Here is a 24,301-nt window from a genome sequence, read left to right on the forward strand (position 1 = left end):
CTGGATAACGTTGAACTTTTCGTCATTGAAATCATCGTCATCATCAAACATTTGAAAGCAGTTTTTTCGTTCAAAACAAAAGTTTTTGCTATGAAAATATATTCACTGTACTCCACATGAGGAATATAGTGCAGTGAATATATTTTCATGATCCTTGTTTTGTTTTGCAGCGAGAAAACTGCTTTTTATTTTCCGAAAAATGATGACGAATGCTTGAGCCATAAACTCCTAAATGTTTCCGGAGGATCTCCAAACGTACACGCTGTAATGGTCAACAGGTCGGCGAGCATCTCTTCCGACGAACAGTACTGCAAATCAATTTGGCGATGTTGGTGTAGATCATGAACGAAGTAGAACTTGGTTTCAATGTGCTTCGTTTTGCGCTCGATACGATCAATCTCCGTCAAGTTTATGCAGCTCTGAAAATCTTTGAACACGAAGACGGGGTCAGATGATGACACTCCAGTGAACGCTTTGTCCAGATGAGTTCCTGGCATTCTTCTGCTAGCGCGACCAATTCAGCTTCGGAAGAGCTCAAAGCCACTCATTATTGCTTCCTGGAACTCCATGACTCCTCCGAACATGATCAAACGCCGTGCGTAAAACTTCTGCCGTACGACCTGTGCTTTTAGACAGAGCGGCTTGGTGGTAGTTCATACCACCTTACCAAGACTGGCAAAAGTTTCAGGCACCCGACTGCCTATGTATTGTTCTGTTTTCATCACAAGTTCTATCGATCAGTAGCTTTTTCGGAATATGCACACCGTTCATAGGGGTATGCTTATATCGCGGCGTGTTCTTCTTATTAGCTTTTTCGATCTTATTCTATTCTTTTCTATTCTAGTGCTTGCACAGCCAGTGTTGAAAAGCATCCTGGAAATACCGGAATTTCTTCCGATATTTTCTTGTCATCATTAATATTTGTAGCATATCAGCGAGATGACACAAATATTAAAACGGCCAGGCCCACTGTGCAGACTAATGGGGTTGAAGAAAATTCAAAAAAATACGGCAATCAGGTTATCCACTTATGAATAACATGATTGATGCATGTTTTTGAATTTGATAATTGAAGAAACAGGGACAACCGTACCAATCGTTTCATTATTTGGGGAATGAGTTTTGTACGTTGAATCGGTGGGAGTGGCGTGGCTAAGAAAGTTAATGCACACTCCATATCTGCGTAATTTCCTGGGATGGGACAGTGATATTTACATCGAATGCCCTGACCCTAATGCTTAAGGCTTAAGCGCCAATACTCCCTCTCTGAAACGAAAAGAAAAGTACCCCTTACCCTCTTCATTTACAAATTCAAGTTTATAATGCATGACAACATTAAATAAATACAGGATTCCCCATTTTTACAAAAATACAAGCGCAATAATATAAACAGGAACGGACTCACCGTGAAAAATAGAAAATGCCTTCAGTGTTCCTTTTTATTATCTCCCGTTGTACGACGAAGTTCAACGGTTTAGACCGGAATTCCTCCATTATTTCTGCGAATCTGTTAGGAACGCAATAATTCCCTAAATCCAAACTGCAACTGTTTTTAAATTGCTGTTAGAGTGAAAAAGAATTTCATGCAATGCCTTATTCCTATTGTATGGCGTGTGAGTCAATGGAAAATGCGATGAAACGAATGGATCGTGTGAAGTTTAAGATAATTTAGAAGGCTTTTTAGTTAGCAGCACGATGGCCGTCATAAAATAAATAAAAGGGGTGTTGTTAGTTAATTCTATCGTTTTACTTGATGATTTTCACTGACACCATCAAACATTATTGCTGTATAATGGCTGAATAAACCGATGTTAAGCTTGATTTTATTTTATTTTTTTGCTGAGTGATTCTGATTAGTATCGCTGTCATTTTTTTGTGCGTGATTCATTCGAGCATGGTCGACTTGTCTAAATTTGATTAAATTGTTCTACATGTGAGCAAATTTCAAGGATTCTAGAAAGGAATTGCTGTAATATTACGAAGGTACCCCGGTCAGGAATGCTGGAAGATTCCCTGGAATGGAAAGTTGGTGGATTCGTCGAAAAGATTGCTGGAGGATTTTTAGAAAGGTATTACTGATGGAGGAAATTGCCACAAAAATCTCGGATGGAACCGCAGGCGCATTCCCTGGAAGAAATTGCTGGAGGTTTCTACACATGGTTATTAAGAACTCCTGGGGAAGTTCTTTCATGAGTTCCTCTGGGGATTTCTCCAGGAATCTCCTTATGAAAAATGCAATGTAAGTCTTTTCTGGAGATTTCTCCGGAAATTCTTTATGGGATTTAAATGGAAGTTCCTTTAGGAAATTCTTCCAGGATTTCCTTATGAAGATTGCTTAAGGAGTTTCTTCTGGGGATTTCAATGGAAATTCTTCTAAAAGTTCCATCTCAATATTTCTTCTGGGGATTCCTCCAGGTGTTCAACATTTCTCCAGGAGTTCCTCTTGGGAATTGCTTCAGGGGTTCCCTCTGGAGATTCCTCCAGCAATTGCCTCTGAGGATTTGCCCAGGTGTTTCTTCTGCGGATTAAAGGGCTATTCCCATTACACCGGGCAGGGACCGTGCAGGGCCCCGGCCGTGCCCCGGTCATCGATTTCTTACATGGGATTACTATGGCGTGTTTCACATCACACCGTGCCGGGGCTCGGTCGGGCCCCGGCCGGGCTAATGAGAAGCACGCCATAGATATTGTTAGAAACAATCGATGACCGGGGCACGGCCGGGGCCCGGCACGGTCCCGGCCCGGTAAAGTGAGAAGACCGCTTAAAACGGAAGTTCCTACAGAAGTTCTTTTTAAATATTCCTCCGGGTATTCTCTCAGGGGATTTCTCCAGATGCTCCTGCTGAGAAATTCAATGAAATTCCCTTCTGGAGATTCCTCGAGGAGCTCCTTCTGGGGTTTATATGGAATATCCTTCAGAGGGTTCCTCCAGAGGATTTCCTCCAGGCGTTTTCTTCGCCACTTATTTTTGGGAATTTTATTGGAAGTTCCTTCAGGGGTTCTTACTGAAGATTTTTCACGAGTTATTTCTGAAGATTCCTTAAGTCTACTTCCAGAAGCTCCTGGGATCGAATCCTTCTCCCGACATACTCACAAAATGTGGGTTCTACCTTCGGAAGGGAAGTAAAGCGTGGGTCCCGAGATGAAGTAGCCTAGAGTTAAAAATCTCGTTAATACAGACAAAAAAAGCTCCTTTAGCTTTTTTTTTACTTATTCGTTTATTTGTAAGGCTCGAGCTCCTTTAGCTTCTCTTGGGAGTTCCCTAGGACTTTCGCTTGGGGATTCTTATTGGAGTTTCCTCGGAGGATTTCTCTAGGAGTTCCATTTGAAGACTCCGCTAGGAAATCGCTTTGTAGATTTCGCCAGGAATTTCCTTCGGATATTCCTCCAGAAGTCCCTTTTCAAAAAAAAATTCCAGGTATTCCTTCAGTATTCTCAAGAAGATCTATTTTGACATGAGAGTAATCTGGCAAAAGTAATGGCAAATAATTCAGGAGTTCCTTCTTGTGATTTCTCCATTAGTTCTTCCTGGCATTTCTCCTGAAGTTCATTCTGGTGATTCCTATAGGAATTCCTTTTACGGACTTCTCCCGAAGTTCGTTCTGGGATTTCCTCCAGAAATTCCTTCTTGGGATTCCTCAAAAATTTCCTTCTGGGAATATTTCCAGAAGTTATTCAAGGAATTCCTCCCGATATTAATAAAGTGAATTCTTTTGGAGCTCGTTTTGGCGAATCCATCCCAGAGGAAATTTCTGGTGAAATGCCGAAAATGCCTGGAGAAATCCATAGACAGAACCCAAGTAACAATTCCATTGCTGATTGGTTTTGTTTGATTTTTATTAGGGTTTTATTTCAGCAATATGTAAAACTCACAGTTTAATGACTACTTTTATGAAAACCGTTGATGAAATGTTTTATAGTGTACTTGAAGATATCAATAAAGCCAGATTTTAAGAGTAAACAAAACTATCCGGCATGTAAACCATCTGGCATTCATTATTATTACAATAAAACTGTTCAAACTCTCAAAAGATGGCGATCCGTTCGATTAGTAACGACATCTGTTGGTGGGAAAGCAGAAACTACGGCACGGCTAGGCTTATTGTGGTCATCGTAAAAGTAAACTTGATTTCATTCAAAGATGATAATATTCACCAATTTCGAAGCGCATAAATTTTATGTTTCTGCAACCCCAATATTCACGGTAAAATTGAATGCGCATAAGCCTACCAATTACTACAATAATTACTAAAATATTACTTTGAAATAATCGCTTTCTACTTACGAATGATGTACCTTCCTGAACTTTACGTGCCATTGAAAAAGCTTCTATGCATGTTGAGCTGTCATAGTTTTTGTTGAAAAAAAAAAACAACATCAATCATCATAACCTCTTTTCGAGAATGAAAAAAAAAATTCAACTAGGTTTTAAAACAGTTTTATTGCTATTCTTAATGTGGTTTGCAAAACCTATCCGAGAGTGGCCCACTTAGCCGGAAGATGCTCTTAAAGAGGTTGTGAAGAGGTTTTGATGTATAAATCAGTTTTATTGCAAATTTTATAAAATTGATCATGAAGATCTCTTATAGAGCGGAACAAAACTTTAAATGTTACCTACTTGAAAAGTCTACAATTCCCTGGAGAGAATTCCTAGCCATCTGCAGACGGAACTCCTGGAGGAATCTCCAGAAGAAACCACAGCAGGAATATATCAAGGGAATCCCCGGAGAGGCCTGCTGGAAGATTTCCCAGAAGGAAGTCCTAGTGGTATTCCAATGAGAAGCTCCTAGAGAAAGCCCTAGATTTTTTTTAAAAGGAATCCCTAAAATGAAACCGAAAAACAACTCTTGGAAGATTTCCCAGAAGTCACTCCTCAGAAGGAACTTACGAAGGTATCCTCAGGGGAACTTCTAGAGGAATCCTCAAAGGGAACGGCTGGAGCAGGGCCGTGTGCAGAAAAGGCGATAAGGGAGGGATTATTTTTGGTGTTTGTGCTGGAGTATTTTCCACGCGGAACTTCTAGGAAATCCCTAAAAAAATACAGAAGGAACTCCTACAGGAACTTTTGGTGGAATCCCCAAAAGAATTTCCTAGTTTCCAAAGGATATTCCTGGTGGAATCTACAGGAAGAAATTCCGGTAAAATCCCCACACGGATTTCCCGGTATAATCCTAAGATAAAATTGCCGGAGAATCCCCAGAAGGCCTGGCGAAATCTTCAAAGGGTACTCCAGGCGGAATCCCTAAAGAAATCATCAGAAATAATGCCTGGTCAAATCGAGAGGTTCTTAGCGGAATCCAAGTCAAAGTTGATTCGAAACAATCAGAATTCGTTTAATGTTCAACAGACCACTAGGTGGAGGTCAACAACTACGAACAGGACGTGAACAACACTGAAAAAGCAAGAAGGCTACACAACTCCTACCGCAATTGAAATGATGATTCGAATGATACCAGTACTACTGCCCCAAGAAAAGTAACCACAATCAACCCCTCTACCCTGAGCGCAACTTTCTAGGTATCTCCCTCGCCCTATCTCTTTCTGCGGTGCGACGATGCGATGGTCCGAGGTTGAGACTTGGGGGGGGGGGGGGGGTTGGGGAAGCCGCCGATGGATGGATGGTTGCTTCCAAAACAGAACCAGCCGCAACCGCCGCAGCGCGGGCAATCCTCGATCGAACATGACTCGAACCGGGCGCGCTGCAATTGATTCGGGCGCGTGAAAATTTTCCTGCCAATCGGTGGTGCTGCAGTGTTGATTGTTTCCCGAAAAAGTTACATCGGTGCGGCGAAGGCGCGCGGTTGGTTACGTCGTGTGTGTCCGGTATTACGTCGTCCAGTTGCTGTTGTCCGTCGTGACGTCGTGGATTATTTTCTTCGTCGCAAATTGGTGAAGTTTTTGGCGCCATGGGGCTAAGGAGGAGAAGCATGGTGACCCAGCTGCTGCTGTTGCTGCAGTGAAACACGTGTGCGTGTGCAAGTTGAATCACACCATCGCTGTGGACGGAAGCATGAGCTGGGGAATGACGGCCGGAGATCGAGTGAGATGCCTTCAGACGCAACTGTTTCCGGTTTGTGCTACACTTGCTGCCAAAGGTAAGGAATGAGGAGCAACGCAGGACTTCGCAGGTTCGCTGCTAATCAATTATCACCCACCGACCGACGTTGGACGGGCGACCTGTGGGGGGCGGGGTGTCCCGTGTAGTCAACGACGGTGGAATTAGTATTTAATCAATAAATTGATTGTTATTATTGAAACTGGAAAGTTGGCAATCGCCGACCGAAGCGACGACGAGGAGGCAAGCGAACTGTAAATGTACAGAAATTTGGCAAGCTTCTCCTCGAGGGTGCGGGTGGGTGGTCTCGGAGACGACGGAAGGCGGGAAAACAGGAGCAGGTACGACCGTACCGTCTTACTGTGTGTGCAAGGGTTGAGTTATCTGATGAGGTCACTGAAGGCAGCATAACGTGGTTCGGAACGGCATGGGGGTGTTGTGTTTTGAAATGGTTGGAAAAAGACGACGACGACGACGATGGGGCAATCGAATGCTATGCTCAATCATGTGGTGGCGATAAATATTCCGTTTATTTGTTGACAGCAGCGTGGATGTTCTGAAGGTATGCTACAACAACAGTTGAGCAAGGAGTATGATGAATGCAATAACGCAATAACCCTTGACTACTGACTTCAACAACGGTTTTTTTTTTCGGGAGGCGCATGGCAAGTAGGGGTGCCCATGAAATTGCTTTCGAACGTTGTGGATTGTGGGTTTGTTAAAAGACAGTAGGCACTGACATCTAAAGATAGCTTTTACTATTTATGCTTCACATAGTTCATCAACACCACATTACAGTATATTGATCCTGGAAGGTCTATTAGCAATTACTTATGGATAATGGGTGGACTACTGAATCTACGCCGAATGAAACATCCATCTCTACTGGACTTAATCCTGTGCCAATCGCTTCCAGTCCCCCTGAACGTTGAATACTCTTAGGTTCTTGTGCACTTTAGATTTATTGCAAGCAAGCGGGAGCTGCAAGAATGCACTGACTTTTCACTTTGACGTTCTTCGACAGATTACGACGACGCGGATTGGCCATGCCTTCTAGATCACTTGATGTGGCGTGCGTTGACTGCTCAATGTGTTAGCATGAATCCACTATCAAGCAGTCACATAAGTTCTCTTCAAGCGCCGTATTGTGCGCGACCTACCAAGGAGTCGCTGCCAGTCTCTCCCTGATTCTCTACTGAATATTATCTTTTCCTTTTGTTTTCCCACCATTATTCCTGCGACGTGGACAGCCCAGCTCTGTCTGCCGTGTGTATCGGTTTAACAATATCATTCCTAATGTTGAAACGTTTCGACATCCATATTCACAACAGAAACAAGTGTTCAATGAACAAATTTAAATTCAAATTTTGAAAAGAAATCCAGGTTCGGAATTAAAACAATTTCGTCAGTTTTCAGAGAATTTCGCCAGCTTTTCATGGGTGGGAAGCTGTACTAATTTATGACATGATGACGGCACGGTGGCACCCCTCCAGTAGGTTTATTCTGGGATTCCACAGAAATTCCATCCACGATTTCTCCAAGAAATCCTTCGCGGTTTCTCCACAAATGTGTGTTCAGGACTGCTCCAATAGTTTTATGTGGGATTCCCAGGGAGCTCTGTGTTCCTTCAAAAACTTTTTCAGGATTTTTCCAGAACCTTCTTCCGGGATTCTTCCAGGAACTACTTCCAGGCAGGGATGGGAACACTCACTTGCAATGAGTTACACTCACTTGCTATTTTCTCAGCTCAGAAGCGTACAATCAAGAAACGATGTATGGACGACTTTTGGCTTGTGGTTTTGTCTAAAACTTTTCCGAATAGAGTAGAGGTCGCACACGAATCCCAAAGTCGTGACAGAGCTGTGAAAGCAACTCTCCACGAGGTGAGTGTAATTTACATTCACCTCATGGAGACTTGCTTTCGCAACTCCCTCACGACTTTGGTATGCGTGTGCCACCCCAACTCTGTTCGGCAAACTTTTAGACAAAACCACAAGGCAAAAGTCGTCCATACATCGTTTCTTGGTGGCACGCCTCTGAGCTGAGAAAACTGCAAGTGAGTGTAACTCTTTGCAAGTGAGTGTTTCCATCCTTGCTTCCAGGATTCTTTCGAGAGCTCCATCAGGGATTCCTCCAGGATTTTCTTCTGCCAGAAATTGCTTCTAGAATTTCTTCAGGAACTGCTTCGTGGATGTCTTCCGGAACTTTTTCCGGGATTACTCTTGGAACTCATTTTGGGAAATTCTTCTGGAATTCTTTCAGGAACTCTTTCCAGGATTCAACTAGGAATTCCTTCAGAAGATTCTAATGAAAATCCTCCAGAAGTTTATTAGAGAGTATTTTGAGAAGTTTTTGTTTAAGGATTTGCTCATGAAGTTCCTACATGACTTCCTTGAGGAAATTCTTCAGCAAGCTTCTTTTGGTTTTCATCATAAGCTATTAGGAGAATCTCGGAAGGAATTCCTTAAGGATTCCTGAAACTCCATGAGAAATCCCTTGTATTCCTAGTTGGAACCTCAGAAGAAATCCTGGAAGGAGTTCCTGAGATGGAACTTGTTGGGAATCTGAGAAGAAACTCCTAGAAGAACCCCAGAGGTAACTTCAGAAGGAACTCCAAAAATAATCTCAGATATAGCTTCCTTCGGAATCACAGAAAGAAATTCTGGAGAAATCACGGAAGGAATTCCTGAAAAAATCCCAGGAAAAATGCTTGGAAGGAGTAAGGTACACCGGGGCAAGTTGAAACGGGTGGGACAAGATGAAACAGCGGGTTAACATGATGATTTCTAATGATGATAAACAGATTAATCGCCATAACACATAGTTTTTGATTCAAACAATTATTTAGCGAAGGATAAATTTCCAAATTGTATTGAAATCTATTTCAAAACTTCGTGTTTCATCAACCCCAACCGTTTCAACTTGCCTCGGTGTACCTTAATCCTAGCTTGAGGGATCTCGGAAATAATTTCTAGAGAAATTTCGGAATGAATTCTCAAAAAGTCCAGCAACTCCTGAAATACTTTCATCAGCACCTCCTGCAACCGCAACAGTCTCAGAAAGTATTCCTCAAGAAAACCAGGAAAGATTCTCTGGAAGAATCCCGGGAGTACTTCTTGGAGGAATCCTGCCAAGTGCTCTTGAAGGAATCCCAAAAGGAATCTCTTTGAGAATCTGAGAAGAAATTCCTGAACGAACCCCAGAGGGAACTTCTTAAGGAATCCTAAATAAACACTCGAAAGAATCTCATCAAGAATCCCCTGGGAATCCTACAAGAAACTCCTGGAGGTGTCCAGGAACAAATTTGAGAAGAAATCGCGAAGATGCCTGGGATACCTATGGAATTCCAAAAGGAACTCCTGGAGGGATGCCACCGCACCGTCATCAAGTCATAAATCAGCTCACTTCAAGTTATTCCAGGGATTTCTTCTAGAGAGTTTCCAATGTTTTTTTGGATATCCAAGCGGGATTTCGCCGGGAATTCCTCTCAGGATTTTTTAGAGGTTTAGAGGTTTTGATAAAATCGGCAAAAAAAAATCATGTGGATCACTGTAAGGCATACGGTTGACAATTACAAGAAAAAACCTGGAAAAAGCTCTGAAAGGAAACACGGGAAGAACTCTATGAGAAATAGCTTCCGCAGAAATCCCTGAAGGCTCTAAAAAAACTTAGGAGAATGTCCAGGATAAATTCAGAAAAAACTGAGATATCCCAGGAGGAATCTTCTGAGAGAAGTACCTGGAGAAATTCCGAGAGAAATTCAAGAAAACATCTCACAAGAACCTTTAGGAAATATTCCAGCTGAAACACCTGTAGAATCCAAATCCAAAGCGAAAGTCGGAAGAAAACTCACGGAAATTTCTTGAAGAAATTGCAGAAGAAATTTCGAAAGAAATCCCGGCAGGAGCTCCTGGACAAAATTTGTGGAAAATTCGTTAAGAAATCCTTGCAGGAGCTTTAGTACAAATCATATAAATAACTCCTGCAGCAACTTTGAAAAACAAAAACGGGAAGATTGTTACAATTTTGGTTATTTACCCTATGTGGCCCAGCAAAGCAAGGAGAGTGAGTAGCACATACCACTCACCATACTGCTGTTCACGATGAGTGGTATAGCCCTGTTTGTATATGTTAAAAGCATGGAAAGGAATATTGTTTTTTGTTATTTTTCTCATTGTTATCCAGTGTTCGTACATAATAAATCTAATAAGAATATGTTTACCCATTCATAAATATATTGTATCTATCCAATTAATTAGTTTAGGAGTAAGGAAGATAATATGACTCCGTATAAGAACGTCGTTTGAATGGTAGGGAATGAAAATTGTCAATACACTTACATTCACACTTCACACCTCATAATCTGAAGCTAACGGATGAATTCTGCAATAATTGGATGAATTAATAGGTAGAAAAATGAGTCTTTATTGGGGTAGGTAGGGCTTCATGTGTCTCGAGCTCGTTCTTTTACGTCCAAGTACTCGAAGGAGTAACATCGCTAAGGAATTCCAAAGTTGGCAGGAGAAATCAAGTGATCTCTGTATTTTTTATAAGTTCGCCAAAAGTTTGAGACCAACGTGAGTTTATTCAAGTAGAACGAAGTTTATTGACGAAGAACGAGACAGTGATTATCAGTGATTTGTGGAAAGTCAGGTATGTCGCCCTAGCCGTGAAACGCCATGTGATCCTCCCCTAAGACTTCATTACTACCAACTAGGACCCATTAGATCTTGGCCACGTTTTGGCGGGTCTAACCCCAAGCTACTCCTGGACGCCCTCCGATCCCCCTGTGCGAACCACAGTGGGTTGATCTGCGCCGTAAACCAGCGACTATCTACAGTTATCAGCGAGATCCGCAGCGCCCACCAGAGTCCGGGCACGTGACGAACACGTGATTCATCCGTTCCAGCTAAGCCGGCCGGCCAACGTCCCCCCCCTTATTCACACATACACCAACCACACAGTGAGTAAAAGTAAATAAAAAGTGAGTGAATAGTAGACCGAGTGCGTTGTTTTGTTCTCTGATCAGCCCCCCCGTTCGCTCGTTGTCTAGCCGACCCTGGAAAAGAGGCGGGTGTAGCCCACCCTGAACAGCTTCCGTGGCTTAGACCAGAAGTCAGGGATTTGGAGTGTCAGAGCCGCTCTGGTTCGGCACTCTAGTCAGGAATTGTTCTCTCGTAACAAGATCTACTGGAGAAGTCTCATGATAAACACTGGAAGGAATCGCAAAAAAAAATCTAGGAATTCAGAAAGGAACTTTAGGAGAACTTGTGTGAAAACACCTGCGATAAATCTTGATCGACTTTTGTGTAGATCTCCAAATTAATCATGGAAGAAATCTCGCGAATTTTTTTTTCTTGGCAAAACGAAGGAGAAACTTCGAGAAAATCGCACGAGAGCAATACCGAAAAAAAACCTCTAGAAGAAATGCTGGGAAAAAAATTCTCGTGAAAACCTCCAGCAAAAATCGATATGAATGCAGATATCTCGGAAGATTCTCAAGGGCAAAATGTTCGAATCTTGAAAATTGCCAGTAGGGATCCGGAAAAAGTTCCAGCAGGAATTCAAAGAATACCAAGAAAAATGTCATGCAATAATGTGGAAGGAATCCTGTTTAAAACCCTAGGAGGCATTCTAAGAGGTATTTCTAAAATATTTCCAGAAATAAGCCCTGACAGAATTTCTGAAAAAGTTATTGTAACGTTATTTCTAAATTGATTTCAACTTCCACATTCATACCAACAATGTAGTAAACTCTATGGACTCTACTTCAGAGTAGATCTACAAGTAGTGAAGTTCACTACATGGTATTCATGTTTTATTTTTTATCGGTGTAAAATTTCCCTTATAAATAAAATTCCCTGGCGATTCCCGGTTTTCCAGACAGCAGACACCCTAAGTTATCAATTGAAGGGCATTCTTTGCCTGCCATCGCATGAATTTGTATGTTGTGAGGCAGGTACAATGATACAGTATGCCAAGGTAAGTCGAGAAAACTTCCCGACCGGATCGGGAATCGAACCCGTCGTCTCCGGATTGGTGCTCCTAAAACCTTATCCACAAGGCTAACTGGAGACCCCTTCAGGTACTTGGGGATTTAAAGGGTTTCAGGGGTGTTCTAGGGGCTTTCATGGGGTGTTTCAGAGGAATTTCATGAGGTTTCAAAGACGTTGGAGGATGTTCCAGCGGGTTTCATGGGTTTTCAGGAGCATGTCAGGGGTTTTCGAGAGGTTTCAGGGACGTTCCAGAGAGTTTTAGCGGGCGTTTCAGGTCCCCGGATTTCAGTGGCGTTTCATGGTGTCCCACCAGGTTTTAAGGGGTTTCAGAAGTGTTCCAGGAGTTTTCATGGAGTTTTCAAGCGGTTTCAGAAGGGTTCCAGAAAGTTCCTGGGAATTTCAGGGGCGTTCATTGGGGTCTTACAGGATTTCAGGTACGCTCCAGGATGTTTCAAAAAGTTTCGGGGGATCTCAGGGGCATTTCATGGGTGTTCCAGGGGTTTTCAGGGGCATTCCATAGGGTTTCTATAGGGTTCGGATCCAATTATGAAAACTGTCGTTTTTGGGTCAAGCTGTTTCTGGATTCGGCAGAAGTCTCGTTGAAGGAAGACGGTGCAGGCGCAGAAGATAAACTGAAGTAGGAAAAAACGGACAAGAAGACCAAGTCGCTATTGGTGAGTTTTGTTGCGGATGAATGCCTCGAGGTGGTTCGTGAGAAAGAGACACCCTGGTCGATGTGGAAGGCCTTGGCAACTTTTCGAAAAGTGCATCGAATATTCTCAAATTTTTACCGTGAGTTGATCAACTAATTGTGTATCAGTGGACAACATTTGGAAAATATCGGACTATTCTGCACAAAGCTATAAAGATTCTAGAATAAGGTTTATATATCCGATAGCCAACTTTGAGCTGTTATATCTTAGGATTCAATGAACCGAATGCAATGAAATTTTGACCGTTCATGACTTATACAGGGTGTTAGGTTCCTGAGTGCAAACTTTTTAAAGGGTGATAGAGGACCATAAATGGTGAAACAAATTGTTCTGCGCATATGGTCAAATCTCAACCGTTACGTAGTTATTGAACTTCCCATGTTTTTTATTCTTATTGCCTTAACTGGCTATAACTTGAAAATGGTCAAACTTATCACAGTTTTTTGACCCTTAAGCGCAGTTTCGAGTTCGGAAGGAATCGCTCAAGAAACTTCTTGAGTGATTCCTGGCAGAAACTTTCTTCGGTGACTGCCATTTGAACTGTCATTTCTTCGCTACTGCGTACTGCGATCGAAGAAAACCCGGTTTCTTGAGCGATTCAGGCAAGGAATTTCCCATGCATCAAGATAGGCTGAGAAATTTCTTCTGATCTGCAAACAGCGCTTTATTCGAAAAATTATTGAGTTTTCTATCAAATGGCATATTTTAATCGATTGGTTTAGTTAAATTACTAAGTTTTCTAGAGCAAATAGCACTAAACAAGGGGCTAGTCGCTTGGAACATTGTGCCAAGAGGTGCCAAGCACACCGTCTTATACGATATGTGGCACACCGAGGCACTCTGAGGCACAATTTTGACACTTGAGTTTGGGTGAAAAAACTAGGCAACCATGTGCATTTGACCTGCAAAATGAAAACAAACAGTTGGTTGTCTTGGTAGTTGCCAAGCAAAATCTGAATCATCAAGCAGTGGCACTTCGGGGCACACTGAGGCTCAATGAATACCCGTTGGCACACTGAAAATAATTGGCACAAGTAAAGATGTGCTCAGCGACTCCCCCTTGGCTCTAAAGTAGTGTGTTTGATTTGGTTTTTGTAAATTATCTTTCAAAAAATGCGTAATAAATTAAAAAAAAATCTTAGACAAAGTTGTGGCCCCTGTTCAACTCTACAATTTGTTCTTTGACATCAAACTTCTATCTCGTATCGTTTTCTTGCAATTTCGTTTTAAAGCGCTGTTTGCAGTTCAGAAGGAATTTTTCGGCCTATCTTGATGCATGGGAAATTCCTTGCCTGAATCACAGTATGCAGTTGCGAAGAAATGACAGTTCAAATGGCAGTCACCGTGGAAAGTTTCTGCCAGGAATCGGTCAAGAAGTTTCTTGAGCGATTCCTTTCAAACACCAAACTAGGCTTAAACATAGCATTTCAGATCAATAATTTGTAAACTGTCAAGGCAAAGCACTTTTTTGCGCACTGTGCCGCACATTTAAATCGAAATTGCAAGAAAACAATAAGAGCTAGAAGTTTGGCGAAGAAAGAGTTTTAATTTATTACGGATGTTTCAAATTAATTTATAAAAAACAAATTAAAACACACTACTGTTGAGCTATTTGCTCCAGAAAACTTAGTTATTTAACTAAACCAATCGATTCAAACAAGTCATTTGATAGAAAATTCTATAATCTTTCGAATGAGGGTCAATTGCGATAAGTTCGACCATTTTGAAGTTATAGCCAGTTAAGGCAATAAGAGTCAAAAACATGGGAAGTTCAATAACTACGTAACGGTTGAGATTTGACCATATGCTTAGAACAATTTTTTTCACCATTTATGGTCCTCTATCACTCCTTAAAAAAGTTTGCACTCGCGAACCTAACACCTTGTATAATGAGCTTTGAAAAACTTTTGACTTAACTTTAAATTCTTAACACGGAAGAAAATTATAAAGATTAGATTATTTTTTTAATAAATCACCAAATTTTCTTAAATTTCAACATCGTTTCAAAATTCAAGATGCTTATTATAGTTCTTTTAAATTCCCTCTAATTGTCTCAAATACAGATATGTTTTGAAAGTAAGTAACAGCATAGTCAGCAATTCATTGAAAAAGTAATGGGATGCATATTAAAAGTAGACCAATTTACTAAAACATCATAAAATTAATTAAATTGCTACAACTATTTCGCTTGTTAATAATTTCAAGTTGAGTCAAATGTTTTTCAAAGCTCACTATATAAGTCTTAAATGGACAAAATTTCATTGCATTCGGTTCATTGAATCCGGAGATATAAAACCTCAAAGTTAGCTATCGGATAATTCTAATTTTCTAAAATGTTAATAATTTTGCGCAGAATAGCCCGATCTTTTCCAAATTTTGTCCACTGATATATTTGATCAGTTTGATCATTTGAGAAAAATTTGAGAATATTTAATGCACTTTTCGAAAAGTTACAGCTAATTGCACATTTTTTGAAAAGTGTCATTCAGCCCATCCGCCCCAGTCCTTCCTATTACAATAGATAATTTAAATGAAGCTTCTAATGGTTTCGGCTTGCAGTCACAGAAATAAGCGTTGATTATTTTAATTCATCGCCGACGTTTCGATCCTCGGGTTTGGATCTTCTTCAGGGCTCGAAGTTAAACAACTTGTGAAGTGCCGTATTTACAAGTTGTTTAACTTCGAGCCCTGAAGAAGATCCAAACCCGAGGATCGAAACGTCGGCGATGAATTAAAATAATCAACGCTTAAAGGGTGAGTCGATAATTATTGTGCCATTTTCAAACTAACGTAACTTTCTTCCTACTTCACCGAAATCAACCAAATTTTGCACAGTTTCTCCTTATAGTCTGTTGTTTACATATGCTTAATTGAGCAGTTATCAGTGAGATTCCGGTGGATATAGAATAAATTTAGTTAACAGTTCTCAAAAAGATGCTGTACAATCACATGCTTAAATCTAAAATTATGGTATCGCGGCTTGGAACAATTAATGATTATACATTATCGGATCATCTTAACGTTCGTCAATAGGTTTCAGGAACGGTTGTCAGTGAAACATAAGCTTGGAGCTGTGTGAAAACCAGGCACGATGCGCATAAATAAACCAGAGAGTTTCAATTATTTGTTTCAAGTGGAACGTGAACATGTCCAATTAGAGGGCGTCAATCGAAACTATCGTGAATTTTAACTAAAACGCATCGTAAATTTGAACCGATACCAAAAAGTTGAAATACATTTATATACTGAACTACCGTAAAAATTTGGTTTCATTCCGTTAACTGTAGACAATTTGCGAATCAGTTGAAGGTAGGGTGGCACAATAATTAACGACTCACCCTTTATTTCTGTGACTGCAAGCCGAAACCATTAGAAGCTCCACCAAAATCAGTCATTCTATCAATAGATAATTTAAATGTTTGACTACCGGAGTGAACCGTTCAACAATTAGCAAGAAACGGTCAACATTAGAATGAACCAGCTTTTATGAATGCGTTCATTTATTTTTTTATTTAATAAAAATACATTGTTTTATTTACCTCTAGTTCGATGTACTTAGTACCACTGAATCAAATTTCAATCATCGCGCAACAATAACGACAATGGTTGTTGCGACAATCCACCCAATGCGACATAAGTAAGGGGTCTTCTAGTGGTTAAGGTTATGGATCGCCAATTAGGAGACGGCGGGTTCGACTCCCCAGGTATAAATAGTGTATTATTGTGCCAGCCTCACAATATACAAATAACAATGCAATGACAGGCAAAGAAAGCCCTTCAATTAATAACTTTGGAAGTGCTCAAAGAACACTAAGCTGAAGCGAGGTAGGCCAAGTCCCAATGAGAACGTCGAGATATAAATAAGAAGAAGAAGCGACATAAGTTTACTCCAACTTGAATAGAATAGGATAAAGATCGCATACCACGAACTTAGAGGTGTTTAAGCCTTGCATTGCGGTTTTTGAAACGAAATCGAAATCATGTCATTATCAGTTGCCAGTTGGGATAAAGAGTAATCACCGCGCCTTCTTTGTTGCTTGTTTTGTGCCTCTTTTATCCGACAATTCTCTTCTCTGATTAGTAGACATTGCATTTTTTTTCTGTTTTACGCGTTTTTGTTCTATTCGTCATGTAAATCATCGCACTTCAAGCACCTGAATCAATTTGAAAACCTCTTCAAGCACCTAACGTGTTCTGGTACTTTCAGTTTTATGTTTCTGAATTGTTGATTTTTTTTTTCAGTGAAAAAAACAACCTTCCCAAATCGTTCTGGCATAACGTTTCGGCCTACTTCATTCAGTTATTATCAGATCTGTGAACATTTATGAATTAAGCCAAATTAGCACAATTTTCCTCTTTGATCTACAACTTAAAATTACCACCCACTCACACAAAACGTTCGTTTGCCACCACTGTGGTCTATCAACTAATCCAAAGCCCTATGTATGTACGCTTTGCTTCCAAAGTTTTCCATGAAATCTTGTTATTGTTAAATCTCCTTCCACCGCAATGAAAAGGATCAAAATCAAACCAAGAAAAACGCTCATCGCAGCAACCGAAGTCGAAGAAAGCAGTATTTTCAGTCTGGATATATTCACGTGGAAAAGTTAAGCAAAAATAAACACCAGACAAAACTCACACCCAAGATGTAAAACAATGAATGAATGAAAGAAGCAAAAAACCAAAACGCACACCCATTTAACGCCCCAAAAACAGTCAAACAATTTCAATAACAACTTCTTTTTGCAAGTCGACCCCCTCCCACCCATTTAGGGTCATATTCAACGCCTTTTTCCACCTACAGCTGAAAACCAGAAATTTTAATTTTTTGCTCCCCCACCCTAAAACACAAGTATAGAGGTACTCAGGCCAATGACGACGACCAACCACACTGGCGGGCGCTGCTGGCTGGAGTGGTAAATACTTTTGCTGCTATGTGAAGTTGTTAACTCTGTGGCAGAGTTGCTGTCTTTGAACGCGCTCTGTTGTGGTGGTGGTGGCGTAGACCGACCCCCCTCGCGCACATCCCTACATTTGAAAGTATCAACACCAGACCAAAGCTGCGCTTTGGTTGTTTGTTTGATGTTGAACGAAAATAAAGTTTTCGCGCGGGGTAAATATAGTAGTTGCCACCAGCGACGACCAACGTGGAAACCAAAGCAGCCATTGACCAACTCCCACCTACCAGCACCTACCCAGCCCAGGTGAATTCAAAACCGACCGACGAGTGGAATGTTGGCGGTGCCCGGAACTGGAATTCATAAACTGAGTAGGCGCACACGCACACACACAGGTGGTACCCTTCAACTGCGAGCTGGGGGAATTCTGAAAAGGTGCAAAACAGCTGGAGGGACTATCAAATTTACCATTCCGTTTGTTTATATGGTGGAAACGCGCCGGGCGCGCTTTTCCACTGAATGGGTCGACAACGGAATTCCACCGTGGATTCCGCGGCACGACGGGAAGCTACCTACTTTGAAATTCCGTCTGTGATGGTGATCTTCTGCGCTCGGGTTGACTGGAGGTGGAAAATTTTAGTGGCCCAGTCATCCGCCTCCAAAGGTCAGAAGCTGCTACTGCTAGCCAACTCGCTATAGGGAATGCAGACCCTACACAACACGGTAAAAAAAAGTTGCACAAAAATAGTAAAAAATAGCGTTGAGAGAGACTGCCGAATTGGCAGTGAACGCTTCAGTAGTTCGAAAGTTGTCCCTATTTTGAGAAAACCGGTCTAAACTTTGTTTGGTTTTGTTTTGCTGTGTAGAACATTCTTGTTTGCTTTAACCGTATCATCCTGGCAAAATACAGACGTCGAAAGATAGCACTTTGTAGTCGGAGAGAAGAGACTGTTTTGTACATTATTTGCAAGTCTAAACTTCCAACGAAGTGGATCTTTTTGCATATGTTAATAATTTTGCGATTTATCTTAGCCAACGAGGAGCCGAAATCCCGTGCAGAATCATGCAAAGTTTTGCTGGTGATTTAGAAAACAGATCTGTACCTAGTTCTTGTATGTTTTCAACATTTCACTTGCTCATGCTAATGCAAAATGATATCAACTTTCGCAAAGCAATTCATGACAAAAAAATCAATGGCAAAAAAACTCGTATATGTTGAAGTTCTCCATTTACAACATAAACTCAGTAATGCCACCGCCACCACCACCATACCACAGCAGAGCGCTTTCAAAGACAGCAACTCTGCCAGAGTTAACAACTTCACAGAGCAGCAATAGTATTTACCACTCCAGCCAGCTCGTGGTCCTCTTTATAGGCCTGAGTACACTTGTGTTTTAGGGTGGGGGTGGGGATGGGGATGTAGAAATTTAAATTTCTGATTTTCAGCCGCAGCGCTGAAGATGGCCTAAATGGGTGGTTAGGGGGCAGACTGGCGAAAAAGAAGTTGTTATTGAAATTGATTAACTGTTTTCGCGGTGTTAAATGAGTGTGCGTTTTTTTATTCGTCCACTTCTTGGCTGCATGGTTTCTACTTCTTGATTGTGAATTTTGTCTGGTGTTTGTATTTGCTGAACTTTTTCCTCCACGTGAATGAAAAAAAATGACGTGTCGTTGCCTTCTGCTTTCATCGCCGTTGTAGCATAGATTTAATACTAAGATATAAATGTGGGGAATAAAACCGTTTCAATTTATGACGCCACTCGCTCCCCCAGAAAATTCGCCAGTTCCTTATTTCGCTTGAAGCGGCGCTGTATCTGGTAACTTCGCTTGCTTTTCAATCCAAGCAAACAGAAAAGTCAGGAACCTCGTTACCAAGATAACTAGATTTTCTTGTTTGTTTATTTTGATATAAAAAAAAATGAACTCTCTTCCACCAAGGGAACTCACACCGTTTCAGACGGGTACGTTTATAAGTTTGAAGCTCCTGAGACCGCTAATGGCTAATTCTGGGGTGGATGCACCAGATCTCTTACGAATCCCGTGTCCTAGGCGTGTGATGATACTTTCGGAATGCTGGACGTAACAAAAAGCGTTGAATTACAAGATAAGTCGTATTTTTTTCTATAAATCAGTACAAACACGCTAGTATAGCTACAGATTACATTGAATCCCTTTGGTTTGCAGGACGAGGTGAGGGGCCAAGAAAGTTGAACGTCGCATGAGTTGGAATCTTGAAAAGGAGCGATCATTTGGTGGCCTGCAGGCGAACGCCAGGGAAAAAATCAGCAGACTTCCAAAATCCATGTGGTAGAAGAGCTGGCTGATTAGGGCCAAACGGATCTTTCAAGGGAGAACTCTCATAGCTGTTCAACGTGCCTCCTAGGAGCTTACCTGACCCTTCCATGGAATACTCTACAGATTTCATTAGGAGCTGCCTCAAAATGTTATTCCAGCAGCTTTTAGAAGTTTTGAAGGACCTTCATCTATTGAAAATTGGATAAAAAATAAAGAAAAAATGTCTTGAAATTGTTTTAATGTTGAAGGACAGTATAATTCGAATCTCATAAACGTTTCTTGATGATGATTATTGGAAAAGTTACTGAAAAGATTCCAGAAAATAATCCGGGAGGAATCTCTGAAAAACATTAAAAAAATACGGACAAATCTTAATCTAATATCCACGAAATGTCTGATTTTCAAAGGAGATTTGTAAATATGCAGCAATGCGTATCTCTGATAAAAAGTGCGTTTTTTTTTAGATTTTAAGCGACTCCTTCACGGAATACTAATAATGATTTGTTTTAGGTGAAGTCCTTTAGAAAACCTCCAAGAGTTAGCTTCTCAGAATTTTGCTTTCCCTTTCCTTGAAATTAGAAGTTTTTGTAAAAATTCAGCAAGGATTTCTATCCAAAAAATGTCAGTATTTTCCGCAAGAATTCTATCCATAGTTTCTATATCTGTATACAGATATGTTTCCTTTGAAAGGTTTCTTGAAGGATGAAGGACCCTTGAAGGAGTTCTTGGAAGAATCACTGGATAAATTTTTTGGAGAAGGTTCTTTAGAAAGTCTTTAAGGAAGCCCTAGGGCCTCAGCTGGAGAAACACCTCTAGATTGAGTTTAAATAAGGGCGAAAGTAACATGAGAGAGTTCTCTTCATCGACTCTCTCTTCTTCAAATTAAAGTGACAAGATGCAAGTATTGGTCCTGAGCTATACCAGGGGACATTTCCAGTGTAGTTTGTAAAATCAATCCAGCCATCATTTCCAGCACTTATCTTCGTTCGGGCTTCACCCACATTCTTTTTGATAATGACGATGAAAGTTGATAAACCGCTGCAAAACCTGGACGCTTCCTCTGCAATTCAAAAATATATCGATTATAATGGTTGTGCTTCCCAACCAGTTACCCAGTGTCAGTGTAATCCAAACCAGACAAATTCCATCAAGATTCTGCTGCTAGAAAACTGTATTCAAAAACGGTGCTCATAATTTATGTTCTCACTTGTAGGCAGTTTTCATTAAGTTAAGGTAAGCAAGTTTGACAGTGAGAAGTATAAAAAGCGCCGCCTCCTTATGGTCATTCAAAAATTATGTACTGGGGGATTGGGGCCATTGAAAATTGATGAAACTGGTGTCACGGGCGAACCGCCAGTTTCATATTGATTGTTGGTTGTAGGTTGCTGCGATGAGTGTTTTCCGGTTAGATTTTGTTCATTCCTTCATTGCAGTGGAATGAGATTCAATAATAACGCAGTTGGCTGAAAAACTTGCTAGGGGTTATAATAGCAGTTTTATAGCTGTTTACTTTTTTGAAACAAACCCACGAACAAACCCATTAATCGTAAAAATTTGGAAAATAGAAGGAAAAATCGTTTTGATCTTCTAAAATTTAGATCGAATCATATGTTCGTTAGTGTGGGTCGTCGGAACCGTTTTCTCAGATCAAAGCTTTTTTGGTTCCGTTTCGGGTCCTGAGTATCTGTGCAAAATTTGAGCACGATCGGTTGCGCCTACACTTTGCGCTTTGCAATTGCAATTTGTATGGGATTTTGTATGAGAAAACGTACTTTTTTGCATTTCTGTCATAAGTTGAAAAAGTTTGTCTGAAACTTTTTAACCGATACTATTAAATGATAGCCTAGAATGTTCTGAAAAACTTTGTTGAAGACTGCAAAGCGATCCGATGCCTGTGAAAATAGTTATAACCAACGAACCGCATACATGTGTTTATGTTTTAACATGTAAAGGAATAACAATAGCAACAAAATCATGCTGTTTCGCCAAGCAATGCCAACGCTATAACTTTTTTCATAAGCATCAGATCACTTCGCGGTCTTCGACAAAGTTTTTCAGGACACCCTAGGCTATATTTTCTCTTTATCAGTTACATGGTTTTAGAAAACAATGAGCTTGTTATGAGAGAAATGCAAAAAAATGTGTTTTCCCATGTAAAACCACATACAAACTTCGAACGCGATGCGCAAAACGTAGACATAACCGATCGTGCCCAAATTTTGCACACTTCTTTGGGCCCTGAAATTTGATCTGATGGGATACCATTGAATTTTTCATTTTTCCATATAAACGATGACCCACTCTAATGTTCATAGTTCTGGCTAGAAACTTCGAAAGTGCTCATAGAGCACTGTACAGCGTTGCTAAGGAAAATGATTCCAAATCATTGACCACGGTGTACAACATTGTGATATCACAAGGCAGGCTAGTAACCTATGTAAACATCTATTTTGGATGTTAACATGTGACGTTGTTCTTATCGTTTTCCACATTGATCAAGTTGGTGTGGAGTACTAGATCACATATGAACAATTTGAATTACGTCATCAAAAAGCTGTCAAATTTCGAGAATATATCATCTTCTGTACACCGTGGTGATATGTACATTCCGGAAAACTGACAGTTTTTGATGACGTAATTCAAATCGTTGACGTCCAAAATGCTTTGTTTTCTTGTATACTGTGGTTTTTGACGTTTCGTTGCCAGTAGGCCATGAGTACCTCTCACAACAGTTTTGAAGCAACGATCAACCGAGCCTGTTGGTCATCGGGCTCAGACAAAAATTGAAGTTAAATTAACTTACCACACGAAAGTAAAACTACGAACTAAAAACTGACAATTTCTTCCAAGATTCCTCAGGGATTATTTCGGGAACATAAAGAAATTTAATCCAAGATTCCTTCAGAAATTCGTCCTGGAATTTCTTCTGGGAATCTTTCTGGGATTCCTCAGGGAGCTATTTCTGGGATTCTTTAGGAGGTTCCGTCCAGGATTCCTTCTGAGATTCTTCCGGAAGTTCCATGATCTCCGGATTGGTGATGAAGAAGGTTTGATCTAAGCGGATTGCGGACAGTTGAAGCGCTTGAGCTACCATGTCAAAGCTTAAACGTTGAGGTACTTCAGGAGAAGTATAAGCATCTGCGCGGTATCCCAGTGGAGTCGTACAATCGTATCCAACCAAGGATTCTTATAGGAGTCAAGCATGCCAATAATGTTTCGTTGGTAAGACGGTGCCGGGAGGAAAAGATTGACGAGCCCATCGCCGTGAAGACTAGGCCGTCCCTAAAAACTATCATGCCAATATTTGAAGTCTGTATCTCAAGGCTAAGTGGTCCCCCACGGAGCCTAAAGTCCTCAAAAATTGCATGGGGTCAGAAAAATCATGAATTTTTTTCGACAAAAAAATACCCTTTTCTATTGAAATCGGTGATCGACGAAAAATACCCTACTCTACGAAAATCAGTGATCTTAGGACTCTAAAGGACCAAAACTGTGCTCTTTTCGTTTCTGAGTTTACCTAAAAATTAACATTTTGACAATTTTTTGAGATTTCTGAAGAAAACTGCCGTATTTTGTCCGATAGCTCAAAAACGAAAAGAGATAGCGCAATTCTAAGCACATTTTTGGCGCTTAAGGTCCTAAAATTATCGATTTTCGTAGAGTAGGGTATTTTTTAGTCGAAAAAATTTCATGATTTTTCTGACCCCATACAATTTTTGAGGACTTTAGGCCCCGTGGGGGGGCCACTTAGCCTTGAGATACGGACTTCAAATTCGAACTTTTGCAAAAAAATAGGGACGGTCTAGTAGGCATGGAAGACCACGACGACGAAGGAAACGACTACGCCAGTACACTGCCGTTCTACGCATAGTTGTCCCATGTTGAAAAACTTAAAGCTGAGAAAATCGCGATTGAAGTTTCAAACAGGTTTTTCATGTTTTTTGGCCAAAGGATGCAACAAATCGGATTTATGTTTTCATAGTATCGTTAGAAAGCGCTTATATTTTCAGGCCTGAAGTATTTCCAATCAAATATTTTTAAAAATATAGTGTTTTTAGCAAAAAAAATGATTAGTGGGACTGTTATGCCTAGAAATGTGGTCCTGTTGGCGAAATTTCTACGCATATCAGTCCCACGATAATTAGTCGTCTCTTTTCACGCTCGATGTGGTCTGTTCTGTACATTTTTGTTATATTTTTTTAATAACAAACTATGTTAGCTTCTCTTATAACATTATAAGACTCTCATGCATAAGGCTCAAATGTCTCGAGGCACAACGGAGCCGAAAGACAACATAAGAATGATCTCACATTTTAGCACTTTCTTCATAATCGGGTAAGTAGG

The 24,301-nt window shown here is 40.7% G+C and overlaps 2 protein-coding genes across 5 annotated transcripts in view; one reads left to right on the top strand and one right to left on the bottom strand.

Annotated features, from left to right (window-relative positions):
- The window catches only part of LOC109433644 (glutamine-dependent NAD(+) synthetase), a 297,418-nt gene that overhangs the window by 130,557 nt on the left and 142,560 nt on the right, over nt 1-24,301 (bottom strand). The window lies entirely within an intron of this gene.
- Nucleotides 1-24,301, top strand: part of LOC109433641 (cytosolic carboxypeptidase 2) — a 225,163-nt gene that overhangs the window by 57,649 nt on the left and 143,213 nt on the right. The window contains exon 1 of one of the 3 annotated variants that reach the window (XM_062844183.1): nt 5,668-6,095. The exons of 1 other annotated variant lie outside the window; for it this stretch is intronic. In XM_062844183.1, coding sequence (XP_062700167.1) covers nt 6,011-6,095 — 85 coding nt within the window. In that variant the 5' untranslated portion in view covers nt 5,668-6,010. Of the gene's footprint in view, nt 1-5,667; nt 6,096-24,301 lie in introns of those variants that run through there. One more of the 3 variants, XM_062844187.1, reaches the window with a different exon arrangement.

The sequence above is a fragment of the Aedes albopictus genome, chromosome 1 (genome assembly GCF_035046485.1).
Source record: "Aedes albopictus strain Foshan chromosome 1, AalbF5, whole genome shotgun sequence".
Lineage (NCBI taxonomy): Eukaryota > Metazoa > Arthropoda > Insecta > Diptera > Culicidae > Aedes > Aedes albopictus.